We start from the raw sequence: 25,412 nt of genomic DNA on the forward strand, positions 1-25,412 counted from the left end.
TGTCATTCTTTCGCAAACCGGTTTCATCCGGTATTCACGTGTTTTACTTCAGTAAAAGTACCAATTATACAATGTGAACAATGAAATAAATACTCCAGACAAATCTCAAGTGCACCAAAATAAAAGCAGTCTAACAATCATAATGCATTAGTTTCCTCTTGCTTTAAGGAATGTATAGCAATTCATATTTTGTATTATTCTACAAAGGGAGGAGTTACATTTAATGTCATCATGTCAACTGCTTAAAAATACTAAATAATGGTTTAAAGTAACGGATAACAAAGAATTCTAAGACAACGTGTTGGTGCTTAATTTTATTTTGAAAAGGGGAAATATATATATTTCATTTTTTAAGGACATAGAAAGCAGAGGAATGTCATGATAGGAACCAAAGAGCAACAAAAAAAACGGAGTAAAGTACATTTGTATGCTTTTAAAATATGAAGTTTCAATAAATACTTCAATACATTTAGGCATGCGGATATCATTTTACATTTCATACAGTATTTAATTCATAAAAATGACTTTTCTTCTTAATTATTGCACTTGCGTTGTGATGGGTTCGTCCTAAAAGCCGGTGATATGCATACGGTCAGACGAGGTCAGACAAGGTCAGACAAGGTCAGACAAGGTCAGACTAGTGAGCTCAGGGGACTGAGAGCAAATATCTGCCGTCAATATTTTCATGATGTCAAAAACAAAAAAAACCTGAAGTCACATGAAAGATCTCGGCTCGAGCCACGATGTCGTCGCGCTGCATGCAAACATGTTCGAGACTCACGAGGCTTTTCACACACTTGGCAACAGTTTCTCTATTTAAATGGCGGCTGTGACTCTTTATGTCGACAGTGAACAGCTGGACTCTGGGAAACTACAGCTTCGGGCTTTTCCGAGATTTAACGAGAATATGATATATATATATATGATTAGCTTAGCATAAAGAACGTTATTTTTCATTTCTTTAAAACATTTGATCATCAAATAGTCCAATAAATATAACTCTGACTAAGTTTCAATGTGTGCATTGCGTCTTCAGTTGTGCTCATTACTGCCCCCCTGTGGCCAGACAGCAGAACGCACACACTGCTCCTCCAGTCGCTGTTTTTATCTCGTGTAAACAAAGCGAGGCGAGCAGATTCCCCCGTTTCCTTTAAGCATAAGCTCATCATATTTAACGTTTTCTCATCTTCTCGTCAAACTCTCGGCCAGAAAAAAAGTCAACCGCTTCCTTTTAAATGTAACCGTGGTACTCAGTGCGTTACTCGTTAAATACAGGAGGGTGAGTTTCTGTTAATGACGTGTTTGACACATAATAAGGAGACAGGTATAAAGATCACACACACACACACACACACACACACACACACAACTCCAGTAAGTAAATCAGGTTGGAAACAAATGTTTGCAGGCAGTGGGCCGAGAGGAGACTCCCTCTCTCTTTTGGGTTTATAAAATGACAAATAAATATAATCACCACGTGATGTAAATGTCTGTTGACCAGCAGAGGGCGCTGCAGCCTGAAGGGTCCAATCGGCTGCAAGGAAAGGTTTGAGTATCCAAACTAGAAACATCCTCCACAATATGGATTTTTTTTTTTTAGGAATAGGAAATAGGAGGGGGGAGGGGCGTCAACTATTCCTCAGCACTAATAAAGCTGCAGGTTATTTTCTCAAGGAATCAATTAATCTTCGAGTCAATAATCGTGAAAAACGACGTTTTCAAATGGCTTGTTTTGTCCGAAGAAAAACAGAAAGTGATGGAAAACGGGAAAAAAAGCAGCAAATCACATTTAAGAAAAGACGACCAGAGAGACGGGCGACTTTCTGCTTTCAAAGAAATTAGGCGAAAAAAGTTACGTTTCTTTGTTCCGGATGTTTTTTGGGTTGAACTGTAAGTCATTGGTGTAAATATATATATAAGTTATGAATATGTATCTGCTGATATTTGTAAACGGCTCCGTGTTGCTTCATCAGGTGATGGAGCTCGAGGTGGACTTTCACATCCTTCTCCTAAAATGTTCTGCGGTTTGTAAAGTCACATTGAACTCTATATGCAACTTAGATTTTTAAATATATCTATTATTTATAAAGTGAAAATGCTAAGAACAAAGCATTGTTGATTTGATAAATACACAAATCAAAGCACGTTTTCACATTCTTCCCATGAAGAAAAGGACCTAAAATCTGAAAATGTCAGTAATGTGATGTAGTAGATTTAGGAAACGGACTTATTCGCTACGGAAAAACGTCAAACTATTACTTTCAGGAAGTGGGAATTATCCGACTGCCATGTTTCGGCATTTTTATGCACTTTCTAAACGGTTGTCGTGTCGTTGGATGTGAACGTGTAGAGCACACGTGTTCAGGGAAGAGTCAGAGTTCTTCCTGTAAGAGAGAAACGTAGTAAACTAAATACTCACTTCCTCAAACAAACCCATCACAGCGAGCTCCGACTCCCACGTCACGAGAGGTCAGAGGTCGTCTCCTCGCCAAGGAAACAAAAAGGATTAGTGGTCCATCTTCACAAACACAGAAGTACGAATACAAAAAACAACAACATACTTCTGAGCAGTTTTCTGATATATATAAAAAAGAAAAGAATAAAAATCAAGGTTTTTTTTTTGTTCCAATTGCGCCGAGCGACCACTAGGGGATTTCGCTCGTCCGCTTGTCTTCTCTTGGTTTTGGCTCCAGGTATCCATAAAAAAAAAAAAAGGGAAAAAAAGGGCGAGCTAGTTTTCCCAGTCAGTGCACGGGAGGCCTTCGTCCTCGGACTCAGAGTCGGGCGACGCCTCCTTGATCCTCCTCAGGGCCTCGTGGATGCTGCGGGTCAGGGCGTCGGCCGAGTGGGTGAAGCTCCTGGCGTGGCGCTGCTGCTCCGGCCGGGTCCGCACCTTCTTCAGGCGCACGCCCTGCCGGATCTGAGTCAGGATGTTGTCGTCCTCGTCGTCCGGGTCGGGGGCCAGAACCCGCAGCTCCGCCTTCCTCAGGTGGAAGCAGCCGCGCTTGAGGGACGCCAGCACCTCGTCCATGGGGGAGCTCGCTGCGGAGAACACGCAAGGAGAAGACTTTTTAACACGCAATTTATAACCTGTTTAAAAAGGCCAAAGTATTAAAGTATCACTGAAAAACAGAAGGCACAATATGAATATGTATATAAATAAATATAAATATATATAACTAAATATAAATATATATACACATACACTTATATATTGTTCCATATCTTTATATTTAGTTGTTAGCATATATATATATCATTAAATATATATATATTTATATTTAGTTGTGAGCATATATATAATTAAATATATATTTATATTTAGTTTTTAGCAACAAAAAAAAAAAATATATACATGCTAAAAACTAAATATAAATATATACACATATAAACTTTTAATGTGTTTTAATAATATTATATATATAATAATATATAATATATAAATAATAATATATAGTAAATATAGTAATATAGTAAATTCATGGTAAATAAAAGGTTCCCTCCTCACCCCTCCTCCACTGCGATGAGTCCAGCGAGGACGTCTTCTTCAGCTTCTTCCTCGCCGTCTGCAGCTGACTGCTGTCAAAGAAGCGAGGGGAAAACGGAGCCAGGGGAAGAGAGGAAGATTCGGCCTCGTGACGCCGCAATGGACTGGGATTATTCTCCTCCTGCTGGTCCTCTGAGGGAGGAGGAGGCAGAGGGGGAGGCGGTGGAGGAGGCAGCGAGAGGAAAGCGGGCGAAGAGTCGAGGTCGTGGAGTTCGACCGTCGGTAAAGAGACGTGGGCGTCGGGCGGAGGAGCCGCAGAGAGGCGCGGGAGGTCGGTCTGAACGCCGGCCGAGTGGGAGCCGCGCTGCTGACCGGCTCTCCTCCGGCCGAGAGGCTGACTCAGACGCAGCCGGCTGGACTTCAGAGTCACCTGGCCGGGGTAACGCTGGTGACCAAGAGATCCAGAGTCAGTCGCGGGTCGGCGGCGCTCTCCGGGTGGAGCCGAGCGTCTCACCTGCTTGAGGCTGCGCAGTCGGTCCAGAGTCCGCTGGCGCTCCCGACTCACTCGGGCGTCGCTCGAGGCTTCGCCGTCTTCCTCCGCGTCCTCTCCCTGCACAGGAAACACGTGTGAGCGTCCGGGGGCAACGAGCGCTCGCCACGCGGCTCGTTGCCGACGCTGTGAACGGTCGCTTGAACTCAAACCCGACCGCTTTAAAGGAGGCTCTCGGGTCGCTTCCAAGGATCGAACCAACACGCTCTGAGCCGCGACCCGACCTCTTACTCCTCTTACCCCTCTGAAGGTGCGTTCACACCAAAAGCGAAACTATTTTTTCGCGCCACCGAATCCCATGAAAAGTCAACGTACAGACGCGATATTTTCCCAGGCGACGCGTTTTCAGCGCCGCAATTTTCGCCCCGAGTTGAAATATTTCAACTTTGAGGCGGTCATCTCGCAACTCGGGCCAATCGGCTCTCGTGTTCCGCTCTCGTCGCGCTGGAGGCGGAAGTCTTTCAGACGTAACGGTAACTTCATCGGTGAAAGTCACCGAGCTGAGTGAGCCTACGGGTGATGTCATCAACCCAAACACGAGGGCGTCAGTGTGTGGGACGTCCACAACAAATATAAAGCAGAACTAGTGGTTAGTTATTCTGGTGGATGAAGGAGATGATAACGGTCTCTACGGAGATGAGACACGGAGATAAGCCCCGCCCCTCACGGAGCGTCTCGACGCTCATGACGAGAACACGGCGAACGGTCGAGCGAGTAAACTCACGCGTTTTGGGCGACGCGAAAAATAGTTCCGCTTTTGGTGCGAACGCAGCTTTACTCTGGCCAAGCACCGGACCTGGGGCGGGCGGGGGGGGGATATCGGGCCTTCTCCATTACTGACCCCTCCCACTTAAACTAATTCCATTAATATTAACAAAGGGCCTTTACATCCTTTTTCATGCGAATCGTTCGCCATTTTTTTTTTTTTTTACATGAATAAAACTCAAAACTAAAAGATGTGTTACAAGAGAGCTTCAGTTTAAAGCCATTGGCCCAACTGAAATACACCGTTAATGGATAATCTCCATTTATTACGCAACAACTCATAAAACTGAATCTGCTGACGAGTTGTCCGGAGTCTTACCTGTTGCAGCGTCTGCAGGGAAACACGGCTACCTTGTCGCTGCTTAATCTTTTGGTTGTGATTGACGATACAGATTTCCTGTTCAAGAAAAACAACGGATGTCAATGAAGCTCTGAACAGACTTCAGAGTCGTCGTCGTCTTCGTCATCTTCATCATCATCGCTGACCTTCTTGTTTTTGAGGTAGACTCTCTTGGCGGTGATGCGCCCCCTGCGGGCCTCGAGCTGCCGCGTCCTCTGCTGCAGGACCACGATGTCTTCGTCTCTGAGGGGGGGCGTCGGCGTGGCGGGACCCTCCTCCCCCTTCATGGCGTCGGGGCTCTCGAAGGCGTCGTAGTAAACGACCTCATCCTGTCGCTCTGGTACAACGTCAGAACAGATCCAACAGAACGCAGTTATAAACACCGCTTCAGGTGCTTTAATCCAGCTCCATAAAAGTGTTTACGTTACAAATAAAATGTTTTGTCACTTGAAAGCTAAAAGGAGCTAAATGTGGTTCAAGACATCGGATGTCCTTAACCCTCCTTTTACCTTTAGGGTCAATTTGACCCCATTCAATGTTTAATGTCGGTGTTCTTTGGGGTCAATTTGACCCCAGGCTGTTTTTCACTGTGTCAAACATATCAGAAATATCAACTTTTTTATATATTTAAAGGGCTATGTAGGTAGTCAACAAACAAACATAAAGTAACACTTAAACTTGGAAAACAATATTAATTCTAATAATTTTCTGGAGGTTTTAATTGCTGGGGTCAAATTGACCCCAAGGGTAAAATATGTCAGTAAATATAAAGGTAACAGGAGGGTTAAACATTGAATGGGGTCAAATTGACCCTAAGGCAACAGGAGGGTTAAATGAGATTAAAGGAATACTTGTGTTTATGAGTCACTTCTCTCATGGTGCCTCAATCTCTTAAAGAAAACGTAGTTTCCGCCTCCACAGTGAACAGAATCAGAAAACTACAAAATCCCTGATGAACTCAAGTAAATCGCTGAAATCGACCCGTTTAAAACTGACATTACTCACGTTCATGCGTGATGAAATCGTAGTTTTAGACTAATAAGATGCACATTTAACTGTGCGAATTCTGTGAGAGTTTGTAAACGGATGTTTTGATTCACTCCGTTTATCCGTTTCTGAATTCTTCGAGAAGTCCAACGGACACACAGTGTCATTATTTCATCACGATGCTCCCCGATGGATGAATGTGAACATCCGGAGCCCGGCGCTCACCTGTCGTCTGCCTGCGCAGGCTCTGCAGCTGCGCGGTGAGCAGCAGCTCCTCGCAGCGCAGCAGCTCGGCCTGCACGCCGTACAGCTGCAGCTGCAGCTCGTAGTACAGCTCCTCCAGCCGGTCCAGGCGCAGCATGGCGTCCTCGCCGCCACGCAGACTCTGCATCTAGAAGCACAGACGCACAGTTGCTGAGGGGAGGGGGGGGGGGGGGTCTGTCACAGGCCTTCGTGCATTTACCCTGTGCAGCCGGAGTTAGAGCCTGACACTCAATCCCAATGAGCCATTTCCACTGTTGCACAGCAGGATGTTATTCCCTCTGCAGGATGTCTGAGCCATGAGGTCACGCTTCAAACGCACCCACCATCATCATCATCATCATCATCTCTCCCTCACTGTTGTTATTGACGCGGACATTTACTCAAGTACTGCACTGATGTACAAGTTGGAGGAACTTGTACGAAATATTTCCATTTTGTAATAATAATAATAATTCATACTTCAACATTTTGGAAGACATGATATTTTGAGCCGATTTATTTGCCGACATTTGTTGATTTATTAGTCGTTGCTTTGCAGATTCAGATTAGCGATACAAAAATATGAATCAAATTTATGAATTAGGATTTATCATTAGAGATTAAACTCCCCGGCAGTATATTAAGTAGTGAGAAAGACCTTCAATAATGAATCAATAATTATAATCCAGGAAAATAATCTAGATTATTCTGACATGGGTCCCTCTGCATAATTAGGACTTTTGGTACATCAAGTATTTGATGCTAATATTTTTACCCACAGAAGACTTCTACAGTCTCTCCCTCTCCCTCTCCCTCCCTCTCCCTCTCCCTCCCTCTCTTCCTCTCTTCCTCTTCCTCGGTGACCCGTACCTCCTCCTTCAAGCCGTGTTTCCTCTGCTCCAGGCACACTTCCTTGGCCCTCATCAGCTGCAGCGTTTCCTTGGAGGCGGCGTACTGCAGCTGCTCCATGCGCTCCGCCGCCGCCGCCGCCCACGCAGAGTTGCCGAACTTCTTCTGGTCGGCACGCATCCGCTCGTGCAAAGCTGCAACACAAACAACACCGTTGTCAGAAATGGACCCGGGGCCGACTCATCATTGAGGTGATCGACACCAATTAAAAGCGTTTATTCTATATTTTACATTTTCCTGTCCGTTTCTCCAATGAGAGAATCTTTCAATATTTGGGGTTTTCGTACGATTTAGTCAGAAAGGACGGAACATTTGAAGAGGCCACCGTCATATTTGACAGCATCTTTCATTATTTTCTAATGTCCGACAAACTGAACCCGAGTTCAACTAATCAGAGACCAATCAACCAATTAATCAAAAGGAAATAACTGTTAGTTGATGTCCTTAAATGGAAAATAAAAGCAGTGTTTAGTGCACGTGTGCTTTACTGGAGGGAAGTGAAACCTGCATCACGTCTGAACAGAAATATGTTGACATATTAACGAGCATTTCATAGCCGAGATGTTTTTAGGGATTAAAATACTTCTGGAGGAAGGGGGGGGGGGATCTCTTCGGTGTGCATGAGGTTGGAGATCTGAGACCGGGACTGTCGTTTATAAACCACAGTTGGAGCGTTATCTGCACTTCTTCATGGAGCTCAGAAGGTCACAGCGGAGACAAAAGACTCGTTCTAAAAGCCTCCTCTTTACCTTTCTGGGCCCGAGTCGTGGTTTCAAAGAACTTGACGGTCAGGTCTTGTATGGAGAGAACGGCGGCGTGAGCCTTCTTCTGCCACTCCTCGTCTTCCTTCCTCAGGCCCTCCACTCGACGGGGACCCAGACGCTCCGTCTCCAGGGAGATCTGATGGGGGTCACAGAAGGTCATTGAAGCCGATCAGCATTACCCAGGGTTCTTACACATGTTGACCAATGGATTTACAGGACTTTAAACCAAATGTCCACGACCAAACTGAAATCTCGGTATAAACATGAACATTTTTGAAAATTGTGCGTATTGAGAGCATACGCCGGCTTATATTTTGAGCGTCTTTCTTTAAAAAACGTATTAATTATTTTAAACTCGCCATAAATGAACATGAATGAACAACAAATTTCCATGACTTTTCCCAAACTTTTATGATTTAACTTTTTTCCATGACTTTTCCAGGCCTGGAAATGACCATTTAAAAATTCCATGACTTTTCCAGGTTTTCCATGCCCGTACGAACCCTGATTACCAACACCACATTAACACATGTTACAGAGCTATACTGCAACATGACAACAGTTTGTATTCATAGTTTTCTTCCCCTCCTATTATTGTTAATATTTTCTTCCATTGCTTTGGTGGATCATGTAAACAGGAAGTAAAATGTTGCCATGGATTCAGTGAGTTAGCCGTGGACATGTTATAGTCTATGAACCAAATACTGCCTCAAAAAGATGATCAGGTATCTGATACATTCATTTAATACATTCTGTACATTTATACCCACGTTTACCTTCGCATTGAAAATGCGGAAGGTTATGTTTTGATTGCCGTGTATTTATTTATTTATTTGTGTGCGTGTTCCTCGCATAACTCAAAAAGTATTAAACAGAATCGCATGAAATTTGGTGGGATGATTGGTTATTATCCGGGGACTATTTGATTAGACTTTGGGATCGATCGGGTCAAAGGTCAAGGTCATGAAAAGGTCAAAATCTTCTTTTTACCATAGCGCGGTCAATTTATATCCAATTAGCATGCAACTAATGCCAAAATGTTCATAATTCAATGCCCAATCTTGTGATATGCGAAGGTATGCACTCTATCGAGTGCCCGTTCTAGTTCTACATGTTCCGTGTCATGGCTGAACTTGGACCGATGGGTCCAGAAAGTATTCAGACCCCTTTAAAATGTTCACTCTTTGTTTCATTGCAGCCATTTGCGAAAATCAAAAAAGTTCATAATTCAATGCCCAATCTCGTGATGTGCGAAGGTATGCGCTCTACCGAGTGCCCGTTCTAGTTTATATGTGTTACACTTTGTTTGACCAAGTTAGGAAAGCCGGATGGTGTCCTACGCATTAAGTACTGATCCTGGTTTCTTCCACACAGTGAGGGATACAGCGCCTTAATTAAACACTGGTATCAGATCGGTACTCCGTATCGGCAGATAGTCGGAAACCGATAGATTGGTGCATCCGACTCCCGGCATCATTAAAAGCACGAAGAATTATTAAGAAACTATAAGCGGGTCTTGTTTGCATCCATCACTGGATTACTTTGATAATAAGTGTATTCTCGGGGAAGTTCGGCAGATTTACGGATGTTAATCTGTGACGGACTTTGAAACGTCAGCCTCGGAAAGTCACCGACAAATGTGCGTCGTGTGTGCGTGCCGTGACTCCGGGGAACACCCCCGCACGCAGACGTCCCCTCCACCGGATCTCGGCCTCGCCTCTTCTCCTGGCTCAGTACCGGCCGTTTACTGCAGCGGTCAATGTGATACCGGCACCTTACAGCAGATGGCGGTAGCACTGATGTTTATGTGGAGAGTGACAGTCACCCAGTGTCCTGCTGGACAAGCGATAAATAGACACAAACCAAATCTCTGATGACAAACAACTCTGAATACACTCTGGCAGGAGTTCCGAGTTCACCGTCCGCCACCCCGGGTCAGACCATGTGGAGAAAGAGTTTGAAACGGGGGGGGGGGGGGGGGGAGCAGTGCCACGTGGACTCCTGAACCCCCCTCAAGGAATAAACCATGGAACTAAATGTACATAAGCAGATTCCCTCCTTGTGAGGGCCTCGTGCACTTCAAGTTATAATATCTCAATGTGAAACAGATGTGTGTGTGTGTGTGTGTAGGTGCTTAAAAACTAAAACACCAACAAACCTCAAATGCCTCGTCAGTTAGCATATGTGCTTTTTACACTGTGTGTGTGTGTGTGTGGCTCAAGAACAGGGAGTGGTTTTGGGGTGAACCTTGGAGCAAAACGGGGAGGATGGATTACGTCAGAGACCAGAAAGTCTGTAAATTAGGAATGAGTGGAGTAAAAAAATTTTTTTTACAAAAAGGAAGAAAAGAAAATATAAATTCAAAAACCTCGCGAGTGAGCTCAGTGTTCAGGGAGCCGAAAGCGAACAGTACCAACGACATGCGCACACGTCTGAGGAGGAGAGACGCTCCGGCATGACCCACCCAGAGGAGGAGACACAGGTGACACGTCACACCGACACACATTCAAAAGCATCGGTTGATTAACTTCCGTTTGTTCTGAGTATTCACAATGAAGGTCCAGGAGCTCATTCAACCCAACATGACTGTGATAGAAGAATTCAGGGTTTCTTTTAACCCTACTTTGTGAATGTCGGCCTTTTATGGACCTGCACTCCTTTGTTTTTACAGATCACATGTTATCAAATTTAATGATTTGGTTTATTATAAAATAATGCAGACAATGTACAGAGCAAACGCAAAGTCACCGCCAGACTGTGTACAACTTTTATTTTCAATACATGAGTGTAAATATGATTTGAGAGATGTTTGTAGGTTTACTGTACAAAAGGCTAAAAAAGGGATTAAAAGAAGATGTATTTCTGTTAGTTCAATTATGGAATAATGTTAAAATGGATGTAAGAATGGTGAACTCCTTTTTGGTTTTCAAGGGAATTATTTATAAAACAATTCTTGAGTTATAAATGTGATTAAAAACGTATTTATATGGAAGATGTGTATATATATATTATTTTTATTTTATAATAATTTTCTGATTTATTTTATAATTTAGGTTAGGAATATATAAGCATTTTTTGCTTCTACCTATACCTTTTCAGTCTTTCTGTTTTGCATATTATATAGAATAATATTGTATTTGATTTGATTGACTGAATAAAAAACACAACAACAACAACGTCCTCATCACTTTTACATACAATGCTCTGAAAAAGGGAAAAAGAGTTTAAAATATCACATCAACACCAGACTGAATTTAAAAAAAAGATGATGGAATATCACATACAAGGCATTTAACCTCTCACCCGTCACCTCCTGCTGTGACTCAGTTCCTGCCTCATGAATAACACACAATGTGAGCACCGTTCATTTATTAACCCACTACTGTTGACCTACATTTAGATTTGAACTCAAATAAACTCACAATAGTTTGTATTCTGGAGTTGCGTGGTGCCTTTGAGGGGTGTTGGAACGAATGCTTTGTTACTGTGAGGTTGTCTGTAAATATAAAGTAAACAAACCACATTATTAAGCGCCAGTTTAACACCCATTTAGTCAGCCTCCAACTTGTGTACAACTAAAACAAGCAGGAAGCTGCAACTGTGACTCATTTCCATCAACACCTCCGATGACAAAACACAGACGTGTCAAACTCGCCCAAAATAGCAGTGAGGCCACTTCCCGCCGCGGAGCGCTGGGATTAGGCCGCGGATTCGGTCCCGGCGGCGCCTTATCGTCTGGTAAAAACAATGTGAGATACTAGGTAGTGTTCATCAGGCATCTGTGTGTGTGTGTGGGGGGGGGGGGTGTTGGTAGCAGGATGGCCAGCAGATTGTTGAAATATTTTCTCTCATTGAAAGTCCAAAACAATGGAGTTCTGTCCGTGTCTCCAACCGCTGATATACATCTCATCCATCTGCGCCTGAGAGTTCCATTGTTGTCCGAAAATGATTAAAAGCACATCAATGAGCCTCACTGTTGTGACCCCCTCCCCTCGTTAACGTCAACGCACACTGGGGCTTATATGACGCCAACAAGAGCTCCAAATGTGGATTAATCCGCCGCCGACAGTCTCCGACGAACTCACCATTATGTGTCGTTTAAGTGACGTTGGCTAAAATCTGCGGCGTCCAGCTTTATGGATGTCTTTATTAAGAAATGAGACGACACGTTTGTGAGAGTCATGTGTTCAGAGGAAGGTTTTGATACGTTGTCTTTTCATGATATGTTGACGGAAAGCAAAATATAGAAAAACACCACTCTTCTCCTTTAAAACACAAGACCTCTGGACCCGTCTCACCTCCACCTCTGTCATGAAACCTTTGTATTCATATTTAGAAATATCGTGGTTGAGTTTGTTATATCATGTGATAACTCTACATTACACATTAAAAAACACAACAAAATTCAGATTTATAAGCAGTCTGAGTTATTTATTTGATGATTAGAGCTGGAAAAATGGATCAATTATAGTTGGAGAAAAAATGAATCTGTAATTTAATGGTCTTATATCCTTGTAAACTGAATATCTATATTTTAATTGCCGGTCGCACTGAACAAGATATTTGAAGATATCAGTTTTGGCTTTAGACAATTGCCACATGTATGTTTCATTATTTGAGGAAAAAGGTTGACTTAATAATAATTTGTTGTAACCCGAGAGAAAATATTTAATCAATTGAGTCATTATTTATTTTATGAGAAAAGCTTGATCAAAAGCAACATCCAGGAAAACTGTGACTCAGACAATAGAGCTACTTATGTGCCTCATGAGTCAGAACTGGAGGTAAACACAGCAGGTGCCATGACGATCGTTGCCTGGTAACTGCAACAGTAACTGGAGCTCGCTGAGAGACAAAAGCATCCCCGACGCTCCGCCGAGAAAACACATTTTTAATTCATGGCCGCCCTCTGACCCCCCCAGGCCACAGGACACCGCGGCGCCCGAAGAGCCGACAGCCGCCCGACGACGCCCCGCTCACGACGGACTCGGCGCCCTTTGTCGAGGACTCGCGCGGGTGGCCGTTCATTCGCGGCTCCATCTGCTCTCTCGCGTTCTGATTCAGTAACTTTTAAGTTCTAGTTGGAAAGAGAAGAATAAAGAAGCTGAAACGCCGATTTATTAAATCGTCGATTCGTTTATCGAGCAACGATCTCAAGTTTCAGCTTCTCATTTGGGAGGATTTGCCGCTCATCTTGTACGTTATAATCATAATAATCAAATTTACAAAGTGATGCACATGTTGGACCGAGGGTTAAAGGACAATAGAGCAAATAAAATAAAATAAAATGGAATGAAACAACCAACAATAACGTGTGTGCTTTTATGTGACATTAAACAAAGTATCTTTGGAGTTTGACTTTAAATCAAGAAACGTGAAGTTTTGGATGGAAACGTCTCTATTTTCGGACATTTTATAGTTCATAAAATTAACCAAGACAATAAAAAAATCACTCGATAATTTAATTAATCGTTAGTTATCGCACTAATTCACTGCAACGCTCAACCTGTGTAGCATACGACGCCACATCGAACCTCCTGGGCAACTTTTCCTCAACAGTTTGACTCAGATTTGAATCTCTGGGGCTCTTTCTTTGTTTTTCTTTGTCTGCTTTCCAACTTCCTCGTGCGTTTCCACGTGTATTCACACGTGCAAATGAGGTCCATCGACCAACGACGGGTCCGTCTCGCATCGACAATGAGACCTAAACTAGGATGCAAACTGGATGTAAATGACAGTCACAAACAGACTCTCCGTGATCCCTGGGCTCATCAGCTTGGGAGAAACCAACCGCCTCCGCCGGCATCGAGGGCTCATTTGCATGCAGCTTTGTTTTCAGCCGTTGGATCGCCCCGGGGCAGCAGCTGGGAGAACTGGAAACTTTTCCGCCGCGCAGAGCTCAGTCGCTCCGCAAAGCCAGTCCTAAACAAGCCGGACCGGATGGGGTCGTGCACCTCGGGTCTTTCCGGTCGACGAGATTTGAACAGTTTCTAGCAGCTCGAGTCTGTGCCAAGCTCCTGCTCACGACAATTCCCATAATGCAACTGCAAAGTATCTTTCATCAGATGCTCTGTGGCCCCCTACACATCCACTTCTTTCAAAACTCACGTCTCCAGTTTGTAATGACGGCTGCATAGAGAGAGAAGTTGGCTCTCTGGGAAGGTTTTACATTCCTGAACACGTGGACATTATGAAATACAGATTTCTAACAATGTCAGCAATATTGGGGTCGATCGAATCGGCAACTATTTCCAAGAAACTTCGGAGCACATCTGAGAAAGAGTGGGATTCTTTGTGGAAAAACTCAATTTTATAGATTTGTCAATAAAATCAAGAGGAAAATTCTTTTTTCCATATCTTTGGCTGTCAATTTAAGATTGTTGGTCGCACAAAACAAGCGACAATATGACACGGAGGAAGAAGTTAAATCTTTGATATACACACTATACTTAAATAAATACAAGTATTGCTTTTTTTAGGGCCGATCCTTGAAGAAGAGACGCTCCATACGTCTCTAAATGTAGAGCAGCACCCGCCCAACAGTCTAAATACCATCAAACTGCAACACACAAACACACACTCTGGGAAACACACCCGCAGTCACACAGACACTCGTGTGTGTTGGTGGTGACACGAGGCGGGGCGAGCGAGCTTCGAGGAATGTAGTTGAGACGGGAAAGTTCCCACAACACAAGAGAAGAGCGGCCGACTGCAGAGGCCTCGGAGAGACGGTGTGCGTCCAGCTACCCAGCATGCAACGCTCTTAAACACACGACATCAAAGGCACACGCTCCGCTCTTGTTGTCTTTGCCGCTGTGCCGACGCTCTCCTCCGTTGTGTGTTTTTTTCTGAGCGTCCGGGTTGGACTCCACCTTGAATGGAGACACCTGAACGCAGCGGGGTTACCGGAGTTACAAAAGCCGCGTCTGAAATCAATCACTTCGTAGAGCGCGACATCCAGTCACTTAATTTGAATGTCTAACTTCTGTACAAATGCCTCAAATATTCACACGGTGCAATAGTGTCATGTACGTTACTTTCTGCTGACAATCCCATGAAGCAAAAACATTTTATAGGATGTTATCGCCCGTTTGTGATGAAGATTCACATCCAAATTCTCTTATTTACTGCCCACTGTAGAGCTCAGACTGTGGGATAGATGTGAGGAAAAGATGTGGAGTGATGTGGAAAGAGGATAGGTGCATGTTGGTGATCTGAATACGACAACAGGAAGTAGTTCCGTCATAACTGGGTCGAGTGAGCACACACAGAATTTCAGATTCAGAGGGATTTATATCAATAAAAACATCCGTAAATCAGTTTGGAAATTCTCGGGGGAAAAAAGGATAGTTCTAAAAATCAGAACTGCAGCTCATGGGAGGAAATGAAAGCAGATTCCTGCTGTTTGAGTCGACACAGTCCTCCTCCACAGAGTCAGAAGCCAGTCAACTCTGAGCAAACGGACGTGACACACTTGTGTGTCGTGCGACTTTCTGAGGACAACATTTCGATGTGCACCACAGATTAACATCCGTAAATCTGCTCAGGAGTCGGAAAAAAAAGACTGCAGAACTTGCCTCGGTGTGATCACGATTTTAGTTTTTCTTCAGCATCAAAGTGAACCAATAATAGAATCCACGAAATAAAAATCTGCTGTTGCATTTCAATATTATCAAATGCATTTGAGCGTCAATGAACGACCTGTACGAGTGACTCAACCAGGCACGCGATGGGACTAAACCGCGCTCGACAGTGGAGACCAACCTGCGGATTTACTTCCCCCTTCAATCCTCGAATGAACAACAGAGATGGAGTGAAGAAAGAGTGGAAAACAGAAGACTGTGCCGATGCTGCGGAGTTACCGAGTGGTTTAGTGGCTGCTGTAATAATACTTATGCTGGTCGGTAAGCCGCTCTGGGTGGAGGGGAAAGCCTCTCTGGCTGATCCCCTTCCCTCCACACAGCCTACAGATGCACAGCTACAGACCGGCTACTACACCACCATCGCCACGGCAACTAATGTCATTGCAGTGGGTTTAGGGGGCTGAATAGAGGGCATTACCATGCAATGCTGCAGGGCTCGTTTCAAATCACTCAAGCATTGCATTTAAAACTAGAACGGGCACTCGGTAGAGCGCATACCTTCGCATATCACAAGATTGGGCATTGAATTATGAACATTTTGGCATTAGTTGCATGCCAATTGGATACAAATTGACCGCGCTATGGTAAAAAGAAGATTTTGACCTTTCCATGACCTTGACCTTTGACCCGATTGATCCCAAAATCTAATCAAATGGCCCCCGGATAATAACCAATCATCCCACCAAATTTCATGCGATTCAAGAAGATTTTTACCTTTTCATGACCTTGACCTTGACCTTTGACCCGGTCGATCCCAAAATCTAATCAAATGGTCCCCGGATAATAACCAATCATCCCACCAAATTTAATGCGATTCGGTTTAAAACTTTTTTTGTTATGCGAATAACACGCATACAAATAAATAAATGGCGATCAAAATATAACCTTCCGCATTTTCAATGCGAAGGTAACCACAAGAATAGCATAGTAGGTGAACTAAAAACACATTTTTTCCGACTATATCTGGATTAAAACACAGATTAGCATTTCAGTGGCACTTAAATAGCTCTTATTATGGTACTTTTTTTAATTATATTTATTATGGTACTTTTGTAGTTTGACTATGTTGAGGAAATGTTACTTTCTGTATTCTTGTTGTTCTTAGTTTGTACTCTAGATTGATGCACTTATTGTAAGTCGCTTTGGATAAAAGATGCAGTAGACGGGCGGTCGTCGTGTCCTCCAGGACAGACCGGCTAACCATCCACAGCTTAAATCAAGCTGAAAACAGATGGTATGTGTATCGGCCTGTGTGCATTACCTTAATCTGCTGCCTGCGCAACATTGCCAGTTCCCTCATGTCCCTGAACGGCTGCAGCAGGTAGTGGTAGAGCTGAGTCGTCGCCTCCAGCAGCTCTCCGTACGTCTCGTCCTCCTCGGGGTACACCTGCAGCAGCTCCACCATGCTGTCCGTGGCTTTGTGCTTCTCCAACACCTGGGACAAAAAAACAACAACAAGCATGTCGTGATGAAAAGACGGAGCAGTGGGAGCAGAGATCCAACGCATACTCCACTAACTGTATATGTTAAAGGACAAGGATGGAGGTGCGTTAGGATTTTCTTAGTCAGCAAATCCCATATAGAAGGCCCAAACCAACGATGTGTTAGTATGCGTCTTAATACGTTCCGACTTCTCTACTCCAACTGTGGCTTTTGGTTCATACTGAAGACGTATGTATGTGTTTTAAAGAATAAAGACCTTCATGTCGACCCCCTTTTTTATTTGAAAAGGAGACATCGTTCCTTTAAACAGCAGCGCACTGTGTTTAAGTATTTTCTTTAAAAAGCAAATGCCATTTGCCAAGCCATGTCCTCTGGCTCCAGGTTCTAAAATTAATTTTCTATGCAGTAAACTAAAAACATTTTTTTAGGTTTTGGACTGTTGGTCGCAGGGAAAAAAAAGACTTTTAAAATTGTTATAACCGAAGCAACTTGTGGAAAATTATCTTTAGAACAAATAATCAAAATAATTGTTAGTTGCAGCTCTAGTTTTGAACGAGTCCTTTGTTGACAATGAGAAAAATAAAGACCATCAGCAGAATTTCCCTCCAAACACAGCCAACCGAGAATAAATTCAATATATTGTCAAACCAAAGCCTATTTATTACGGTTAGTTATGCATAAGACCGTGCTGCGAGGCGAGCTTTGATAATATCAAGAGAAAAACTGGATTTTATTGTCCAGTGAATCCAATTTATGATTACAATCCTAAAAAAGAATCAAATCAAAACCTAATCTATGAAAGTTGGAGAGAGTCTGTGGGTGTTCAGTAACTCAATCATTAAATATATTTGAGTGTAGCACCATGAGATGATTGGTACCATATGTCGTGCTGTCCACAGGCGGCTCATTGTACGGGGGATAAACGCTCGAAAAAACGCTATTGTACACAAACCATCTCCTAGAAACCAGTGGCTCCGATTCACACGGACACAATACGTCCGCTTCGCTTCGGCCCTCAGACGATATTGAAATGTGCCGCCGCCCAATATTCGTGCAAAGCGGCGGTTATAAAGTGCTCTTCTCTCTGCGAGGAGCAACAGATATGAATAGAGACTCTTATATTTACTCCAGGCTGCTTTTTTCCAAAAGCCCTCCATGTTGGGGATGGACACTGCACGATTCAGCTGCAAACACTGCGCCTACTGTTTACCTTGGCCCTGCGTTTCCCTGGTAACCACTGACCGACTCCATGCCCCTGCAGTCGCTGCTCGCCAGGAAGCCCCCGGTGATAAATGAGCAGATTCCTGCCTGGGAACGAGCCACGCAAAACGACAACGCTTTAGCATTTATAGAATCGGTGGAATTCTCACGCATACACGTGGTGGAATAAAGACGTCTCCGACACTGGAGTCTCTTTTACTACTTCCTTTGAAGACAGAGACGTTTGTTTTTGTATCATGCCATATTTACCTTGAAAATGCGAAAGGTTATGTTTTGATCGCCGTGTATTTATTTATTTATTTGTTTGCGTGTTACTCGCATAACTCAAAAAGTATTAAACCGAATCGCATGAAATTTGGTGGGATGATTGGTTATTATCCGGGGACCATTTGATTAGATTTTGGGATCGATCGGGTCAAAGGCCAAGGTCATGAAAAGGTCACTCTTCTTTTTACCATAGCACGGTCAATTTGTATCCAATTGGCATGCAACTAATGCCAAAATGTTCATAATTAAGCCCAATCTTGTGATATGTGAAGGTATGCGCTCTACCGAGTGCCCGTTCTAGTTTCTCATGTTTCCAACTCGTTTAACCCTCCTGTTACCTTCAAAATTACATCTTTTACCCGTGGGGCCAATTTGACCCCAGCAAATAAAACCTCCAGAAAACTAGTAGAATTAATATTGTTTCCCAAGTTTAAGTGTCGGGTACTTTATGTTTGTTTGTCGACTACCTAAATAGCCTTTTAAATAAATAAAAAAGTTGATATTTCTTGTATGTTTTACACAGTGAAAAACAGCCTGGGGTCAAATTGATGCGTAGAAGTTGTGTTCAGGACATTGAAAACATATCATTGTGTTAATTTCATGTTTTCCCAGTTGTCCCCAATAAATTAGGAAACAAATTGACCCCAAAGGTACCAGGAGGGTTAAAAGACGTCAATCGAATATAAGCGACTGTACGCAGAGCACTCCACAGTGCGATGAGTCTGTCATTAAAAAGCAGTGATTTAAGCTGCATTATTACACTTAACTACAGACACGTAAGCATCATCATGAGTACCAACTCTTCCAGTTGGTCCGCACTGAATCGGCTCCGTCTCGCTGGAGTACTTTTCTCTCTTCATTGAAGTCTCTCACAGGAGGAACACGCCTCGACGCCGTTTAATAGCTCCCAGTGAACCGAATGCTATTTCGGAGACACGAATGCAAAAGGGGAATCGCAGTTATCTTAAGAGACTCAATCGCACGGCTCTTCTGCAGAGCTGCCGGCACCCGAGAGTCAACTGAACTCAGACCTGCAGCTAGAACTCATTTGAGTCAGGTGGGTTGAATCGTCACCGCGTTCGAGGCTTTCGCATCCGTGGGAACGGCAGACGATATTTCGGCTTTCGATAAAGATAAATAAATGTGTCGGCGCGATGAATTACGCAATGTAAACAAACGGAGCTTAAATGTTGTGCCGCAAAGCCACAGTACGGCGGACTAATCCCACGGCGGCGCCAGCGGCTCGCTCGCCGTGACTAGACAAACTGAGGCCACTTCGACAGCATGTTATCCCAGAAAATGTGTAAAGAGCGAGAAATTAAGTCTGAGATGCATAACAATTGGTCGGTAAACACTGAACTGTTCGCCAGAAAATGTATAAAACACATGCCCAAAATGTTGTGGTTCCAGCTCTATAAATATGACTGAGCTTGTTACCTTCGCATTGAAAATGCAGAAGGTTCTGTTTTGATCGCCGTGTATTTATTTATTTGTGTGCGTGTTACTCGCATAACTCAAAAAGTATTAGACCGAATCGCATGAAATTTGGTGGGATGATTGGTTATTTTCCGGGGACCATTTGATTAGATTTTGGGATCGATCGGGTCAAAGGTCAAAGTCAAGGTCATGAAAAGGTCAAAATCTTCTTTTTACCATAGCACGGTCAATTTGTATCCAATTGCCATGCAACTAATGCCAAAATGTTCATAATTCAATGCCCAATCTTGTGATGTGCGAAGGTATGCGCTCTACCGAGTGCCCATTCTAGTTGTCCTTGTTATTTTTCTAACAGTAAATGGATATTGTTTGGTTTGGTTTCACAAGACATTTAAATAGTTTAAAAAAGGGTGTGGAAACTAATCAGCAGAATAATTGATAATGAAAATAATTGCTGCAGTCTTAATGTACGAACTCTTCATTCACTCTGTCATATTCATTGAATGTATTTTAACTCCAAATCTGTCCTTCTGGTCACATGACATCTATTGTTCTGTCCATCCTGGAGAGGGATCCTCCTCTGTTCTCTCCTGAAGGGTTCTTCCCTTTTTTCCCCCTGAAGGGTTATTTGGGAGTTTTTCCTGATCCGACGTGAGGTCAAAGATCAGGGATGTCTATGTGAACAGATTGCCTCCTTACCAGACTCCCCATGAGTGCGTTACGTCCCATCGCAGACTCCTTTAAAGCTATAACTGTACATTTGATTCTTCCCGTCATGCCTGGCTCTTGGATTTTCAACCACCGGTCTGTCTTTGTGCGTATTTGGTCCAGTTATCATCACAAACAGGACTCAGACACCACATTCTCCATCGGCTCCGTACTCGCCAAACCACCAGGCTCCCAAAAATACACCATCGCTAGGAGAAGCATCTTCGAGTAATGCTCTCCTTTTACTTTTCTCTTATGACATAATATTTTAATCCAAGTCGGCGCGGCGCTGTGGATGAGGCATACGGTGCATTAGAGCGTAATCCGATGAATAATAATCACAAATGTACACTCCTTGACAACATGTCATTCAATCCAGGCTAAACCTTTTTAGAGCAGGTTTTCACTTTTAATTATATTTAATTTTATATATTTGAATTAGATTTATTTAGGAGGAAAATGGAAACACGTGCGATCCAATCAAACCATCCTGTACCGACGACTACCACTCTTCTCAGAGACTAATTGTGATTGACTCTGGATTGCATTAACTTCTGACATTTTTTTAATTTAATGTTTCTTGGAACAAAGTAGAAGACTTGACAAACATCGGCAAGTCACAAGGACAATGTTTTCTGTGTCTGCAACTAATGATTATTTCTCATTATCGATTCAGAAAATAATAAATCATCTCTTTATATATTATATATGCATATATTTTCCGTTTTAGTCTGTCAGTTTAGTTTGTCATACATTTATATCTCACCATTACTCAGAGCCCACGTTGACGTCCTTAAATTGTTTGTTTTGTCTGACCCTTCAAAACAAAAGAGATTTTAAATTCACGATGAAAGAAAAGAGAATACTTGTTTTTTTAAATATATAACTAGAGGGAAATGTTGCTTTAAAAACAGCTGCAAGAAGTAATAAACAATCAGAAAGTAGCATATCCATTTTCTGTCCATCTACAAATCTTTGAGATCAATAAACCATTTCAGATCTCTTACGTTACGTGTGCCTCTGTTCTCATCCTCGCGTTGACAAACTAGAACAGCAACACAGAAATACTCCATCCCTCGTTTTTAAAAATAGAGAATCAATTAAAACGCACCGCATCCAGTACAAAAACAGATTTTTGTGGTCCAAAGAACCGATAGTGGGAAGAAAAACTGGCATCTATTTGTTGGAGAACCTTTTTTTGCAATACATGATACAAAACTTTGGATTTTGGGCTATTTTCTGACACTGCAGCCCCACTAGATGTTAGACACCATATCCATTTGTGTCACTTTAATAAAACCAGGTGCAACAACATCGGCCACCATCTGCTTCTGAGCTCTGTCATTAAGTGTCATTAAATCATTTCTTCCTGGTTAGGCCAAGACCTGAATCATTCAGCTGAACAAAACAACACGGGCGGTGGAAGACTCTCCCTGAGGCTTTGTCTCCTCTAAAAATAGCAACTGTGATCATGACATTATGGGTTGAGAAAATCCTCCTACTTCTTCAGCTAAATAAACCCTATAAAAAGATTAATTGATGAGCTGGAAAGTGTCTCATCGCAAAGCTGTAGATTAAACAAGCAAACCGGATAGAAAAGGAGTCAGAAGGACTTTTACTTGTAAGGGGTAGTTTCACGATGTAGTATTAGTATTTTTACTTGACTAAAGGATCTGAATACTTCCTCTACCACTTACTATTTGGCACATTCGCTGCGGACATATATAAAAAGATAATTCAGGATCCCGATACTTTTACAGCTGCCTTTAATGCTTAAATATCAACATGTCTTTAACTCCGCCTCGAGCTGTTCTCCCATTTGTAGTTTTTTTTATATTGTACAGACTCTCTTTAAACTGTTCAGCCAACTAGATTGTGATGTCTGGCCAGAGCAGATCATATTACAAGGTCTGTGACTGTGCAGCAACAGATGGTAGATCACAGGGGGGGGGGGGGGGACAAAGGAAGAGGAGTGTAAACGGACTATGAAGCACAATTATGCTGGAGGAAAAAAACTATGAGGTTGATCTTAAAACACCCTTCCCATGTGATCTAGAGCTGTAAAATGTGGTTTTATAGACATTAAGCATCTCATTCAAATGGAAACACACGTTCATGTACCTCCAGCATGCTTCTCTTGGCCCTCCCCACAGCCTCTTCGTAGCCGTTCCGCCTCAGCTCGCTCAGGCTCTCGTAGTACTCATCCGTGTCCTCGCTCCCGGAGAAAAGCACCTCGGAGAGGATCTTCCAGCCGCAGGTGTCCAGGGCGTGACCCAGGTACACCTGCAGCTGGTAGCACAGGGCTTCGGTCTCCCCCTGCGACACCGCGGCGACGACGCCCCCGAAGAGCAGCGACCACACGCCGGACTGCTCCTCGGGGAAGGAGGGCAAACACGGCTCCAAGTCCGAGTTGACGGCGCACAGCTGATGGTGGGCCGCCCTCAGGTCCTGGAAGGAGAACAGCCCGGCCCAGCTGAAGTCCGCGAGCCCGCTGCCGTCGCCGTCCTCTGGGTCTCCATCGTCCGGAGAGAGCGGGACATCCACGTGGTCCAGGAGCTCCACGTCCATCACCTTGGGTGTCACAACATCCCAGGAGCCCGACGCGGGGCTGACGCACTCGGACGACTTTGAACCGCCGGGTTTTAAAGCATGTTTATCCCCAACAATAGTGTTTGTCGTGGGCTTTCCTTTCGGGACAGAGTGCGGTCTAACTTCATCTTTCCTACTTTTCGCGTGTTTTTCTACCGCGGGGGCACCGGGCGGCGGAGGGAGCGGGTCCAGGAGAAAAGTAGTCCGCCTCTGGACGGTTCTGTTGTGGCAGGTTATGGCGAACTTTCCCTCGACAACGTTCCAGGCCACGATGAAGACAAATTTGTGCCTCTCTTTTTCGTCGAAGACCCTTGGCCGGACGGACACCCACTCGGCCTCCAAGTTATCCTCCATTGTGAATGACATCTAGAATAACACCCCCCCCCCCTACAAAAGATTAACGCGAGCTAAAAATAAAAATAAATTAATCTGACGTCACGGCTAACGGCTCTATTGCTAGCTAGCTGACGTCATCCATAAAAGTGAGATTTGTTTACAACAACAAAAAGTAAAAGCTACCGACGAAATACATTACACGGTCACACAAAGGAGGTCCGGCTTTGTGGTAAACCGTTGGCAGTCGCGCGCGCGCAGTGAGCGTCGTTTCTCGGATCTTGGGGTATCCAGACGTGAAGAAGTTCAGTTGGCCGCACGCGCGCGGATACAGCGGCGGAAAGTCGGCTCCGTAATGTCGGTTGTTGTCATCGTGTCACATGCCCGTTAACCTGTTCGCTTGCCCCCTCCGTACGACGCTCGCTCTCGGCTGAGACGAACGCGGACTGTGTCGCTCTTTGTCCGCGAGCAGACAATGCGCTCGTGCGGCTCTGGCTCTGTGTCACGTGTGAGCTTCTGTTTACAAGCAGCGAAGGTGCGTGCGTGTTGTCAAATCCGGGGAGGGATTTAACTGGTGCACGGTGTTGCGTTCAGAATCCGTAGTGAGAATGGGAAATAACAGTGATGAAAAAAACACGCTCAGAAATACTTTTAAAGAAGTAAAAGTATTAGCACGAAATGCAACTTCGCATTCTGCCATACTTCTCCCACTTTTGTATTTAAGTTATTTTTAAGTATTACGTAGGTATTTTGCTCAAATATATGTATATATATATACATATATATATATACATATATATATGTATAATGGATATATATGCTATATCTAATTTTTATTTTTGCTCGTTTTACTTTAAACTATTACTGTATATACAAACTATTACACCAGTTGTAATAGTTTGTATATATAGTAATAATACTACTATATATGTGTTCTGTACATTTTACCGATCACCGTTAGAAGCATGAGGAAAAACATGTTTCCCATGTTACCTGAAGGCAGCACAACAGTCCCTTTAAAAAGGAGAGTTTATTAAACAAAGCGAAATGCAAAGGCTTACAACACATCTGCAAAAATGTGTTTTATTATTTTATAATTTCATGTTTTTAATAATAAAAAATGGTCAGTTTTCCTCAATCAATCCTTCGCTTTCTTCGAATCGCTCTCTGTTAGCTGCGGACGTGCACGAGGAGCAAAAACATCTGCACGTGGGAAAATCCATGACGCAAGGCCGCAGAGAACGTGATGATTACTGTATATACGGCAAGTCAACTAGGACAAAATACATTTGATAAAAACAACCTAGAGATGTCCATTTAGAACGAGCAAATCGATTAAATAAAAAAGACTTCATGGTGAAACAATCCCTCACTTGCTTACTATATATCCCTCCAGATAGTTTCATTGTAACATGTGTGCCTAATTATCTGCTCACCATAATTTCAGATGACATACATGTATACATAAATACACAATTCTTAAAATAATAATAATTCATAAATGATAGAAGATTATTATCCATCTTTCATGTTATATTTACCCAACATATTCCACTCTAACATATTCAGAATTGGTTGGTCCTGACATATCACGAGGTATGTTTATCTATAATTATTTGAGGCTTTGTCACACCAGGATATATGTTTTAAATGTGGTACACCGGGTGAAGGTTATCCATTATATCTATTTTAAAAGTAAGGAATACCACATCCTAATATTTCCACA

The 25,412-nt window shown here is 43.2% G+C and overlaps 1 protein-coding gene across 2 annotated transcripts; it reads right to left on the reverse strand.

Moving 5' to 3' along the window:
- Nucleotides 1-299: 299 nt before the first annotated feature.
- jmy (junction mediating and regulatory protein, p53 cofactor) lies at nucleotides 300-24,218 on the reverse strand. Of its 2 annotated transcripts, XM_056432037.1 has the most exons (10): nucleotides 22,886-24,217; nucleotides 16,950-17,123; nucleotides 8,031-8,181; nucleotides 7,243-7,415; nucleotides 6,355-6,520; nucleotides 5,289-5,479; nucleotides 5,122-5,199; nucleotides 4,002-4,097; nucleotides 3,509-3,932; nucleotides 300-3,042 (listed from the first exon to the last, which is right to left on the reverse strand). In XM_056432037.1, the coding sequence occupies exons 1-10, from the start codon at nucleotides 23,717-23,719 to the stop codon at nucleotides 2,732-2,734; spliced, it is 2,598 nt and encodes an 865-aa protein (XP_056288012.1). In that variant the 5' UTR covers nucleotides 23,720-24,217; the 3' UTR covers nucleotides 300-2,731. The 2 variants fall into 2 exon arrangements, with proteins under 2 accessions (XP_056288012.1, XP_056288011.1); XM_056432036.1 differs by having other exon boundaries at nucleotides 3,509-4,097; nucleotides 22,886-24,218.
- Between the last annotated feature and the right edge of the window lie 1,194 nt (nucleotides 24,219-25,412).

Source organism: Pseudoliparis swirei, chromosome 15 (genome assembly GCF_029220125.1).
Source record: "Pseudoliparis swirei isolate HS2019 ecotype Mariana Trench chromosome 15, NWPU_hadal_v1, whole genome shotgun sequence".
In the NCBI taxonomy this organism is placed as follows: Eukaryota; Metazoa; Chordata; class Actinopteri; order Perciformes; family Liparidae; genus Pseudoliparis; species Pseudoliparis swirei.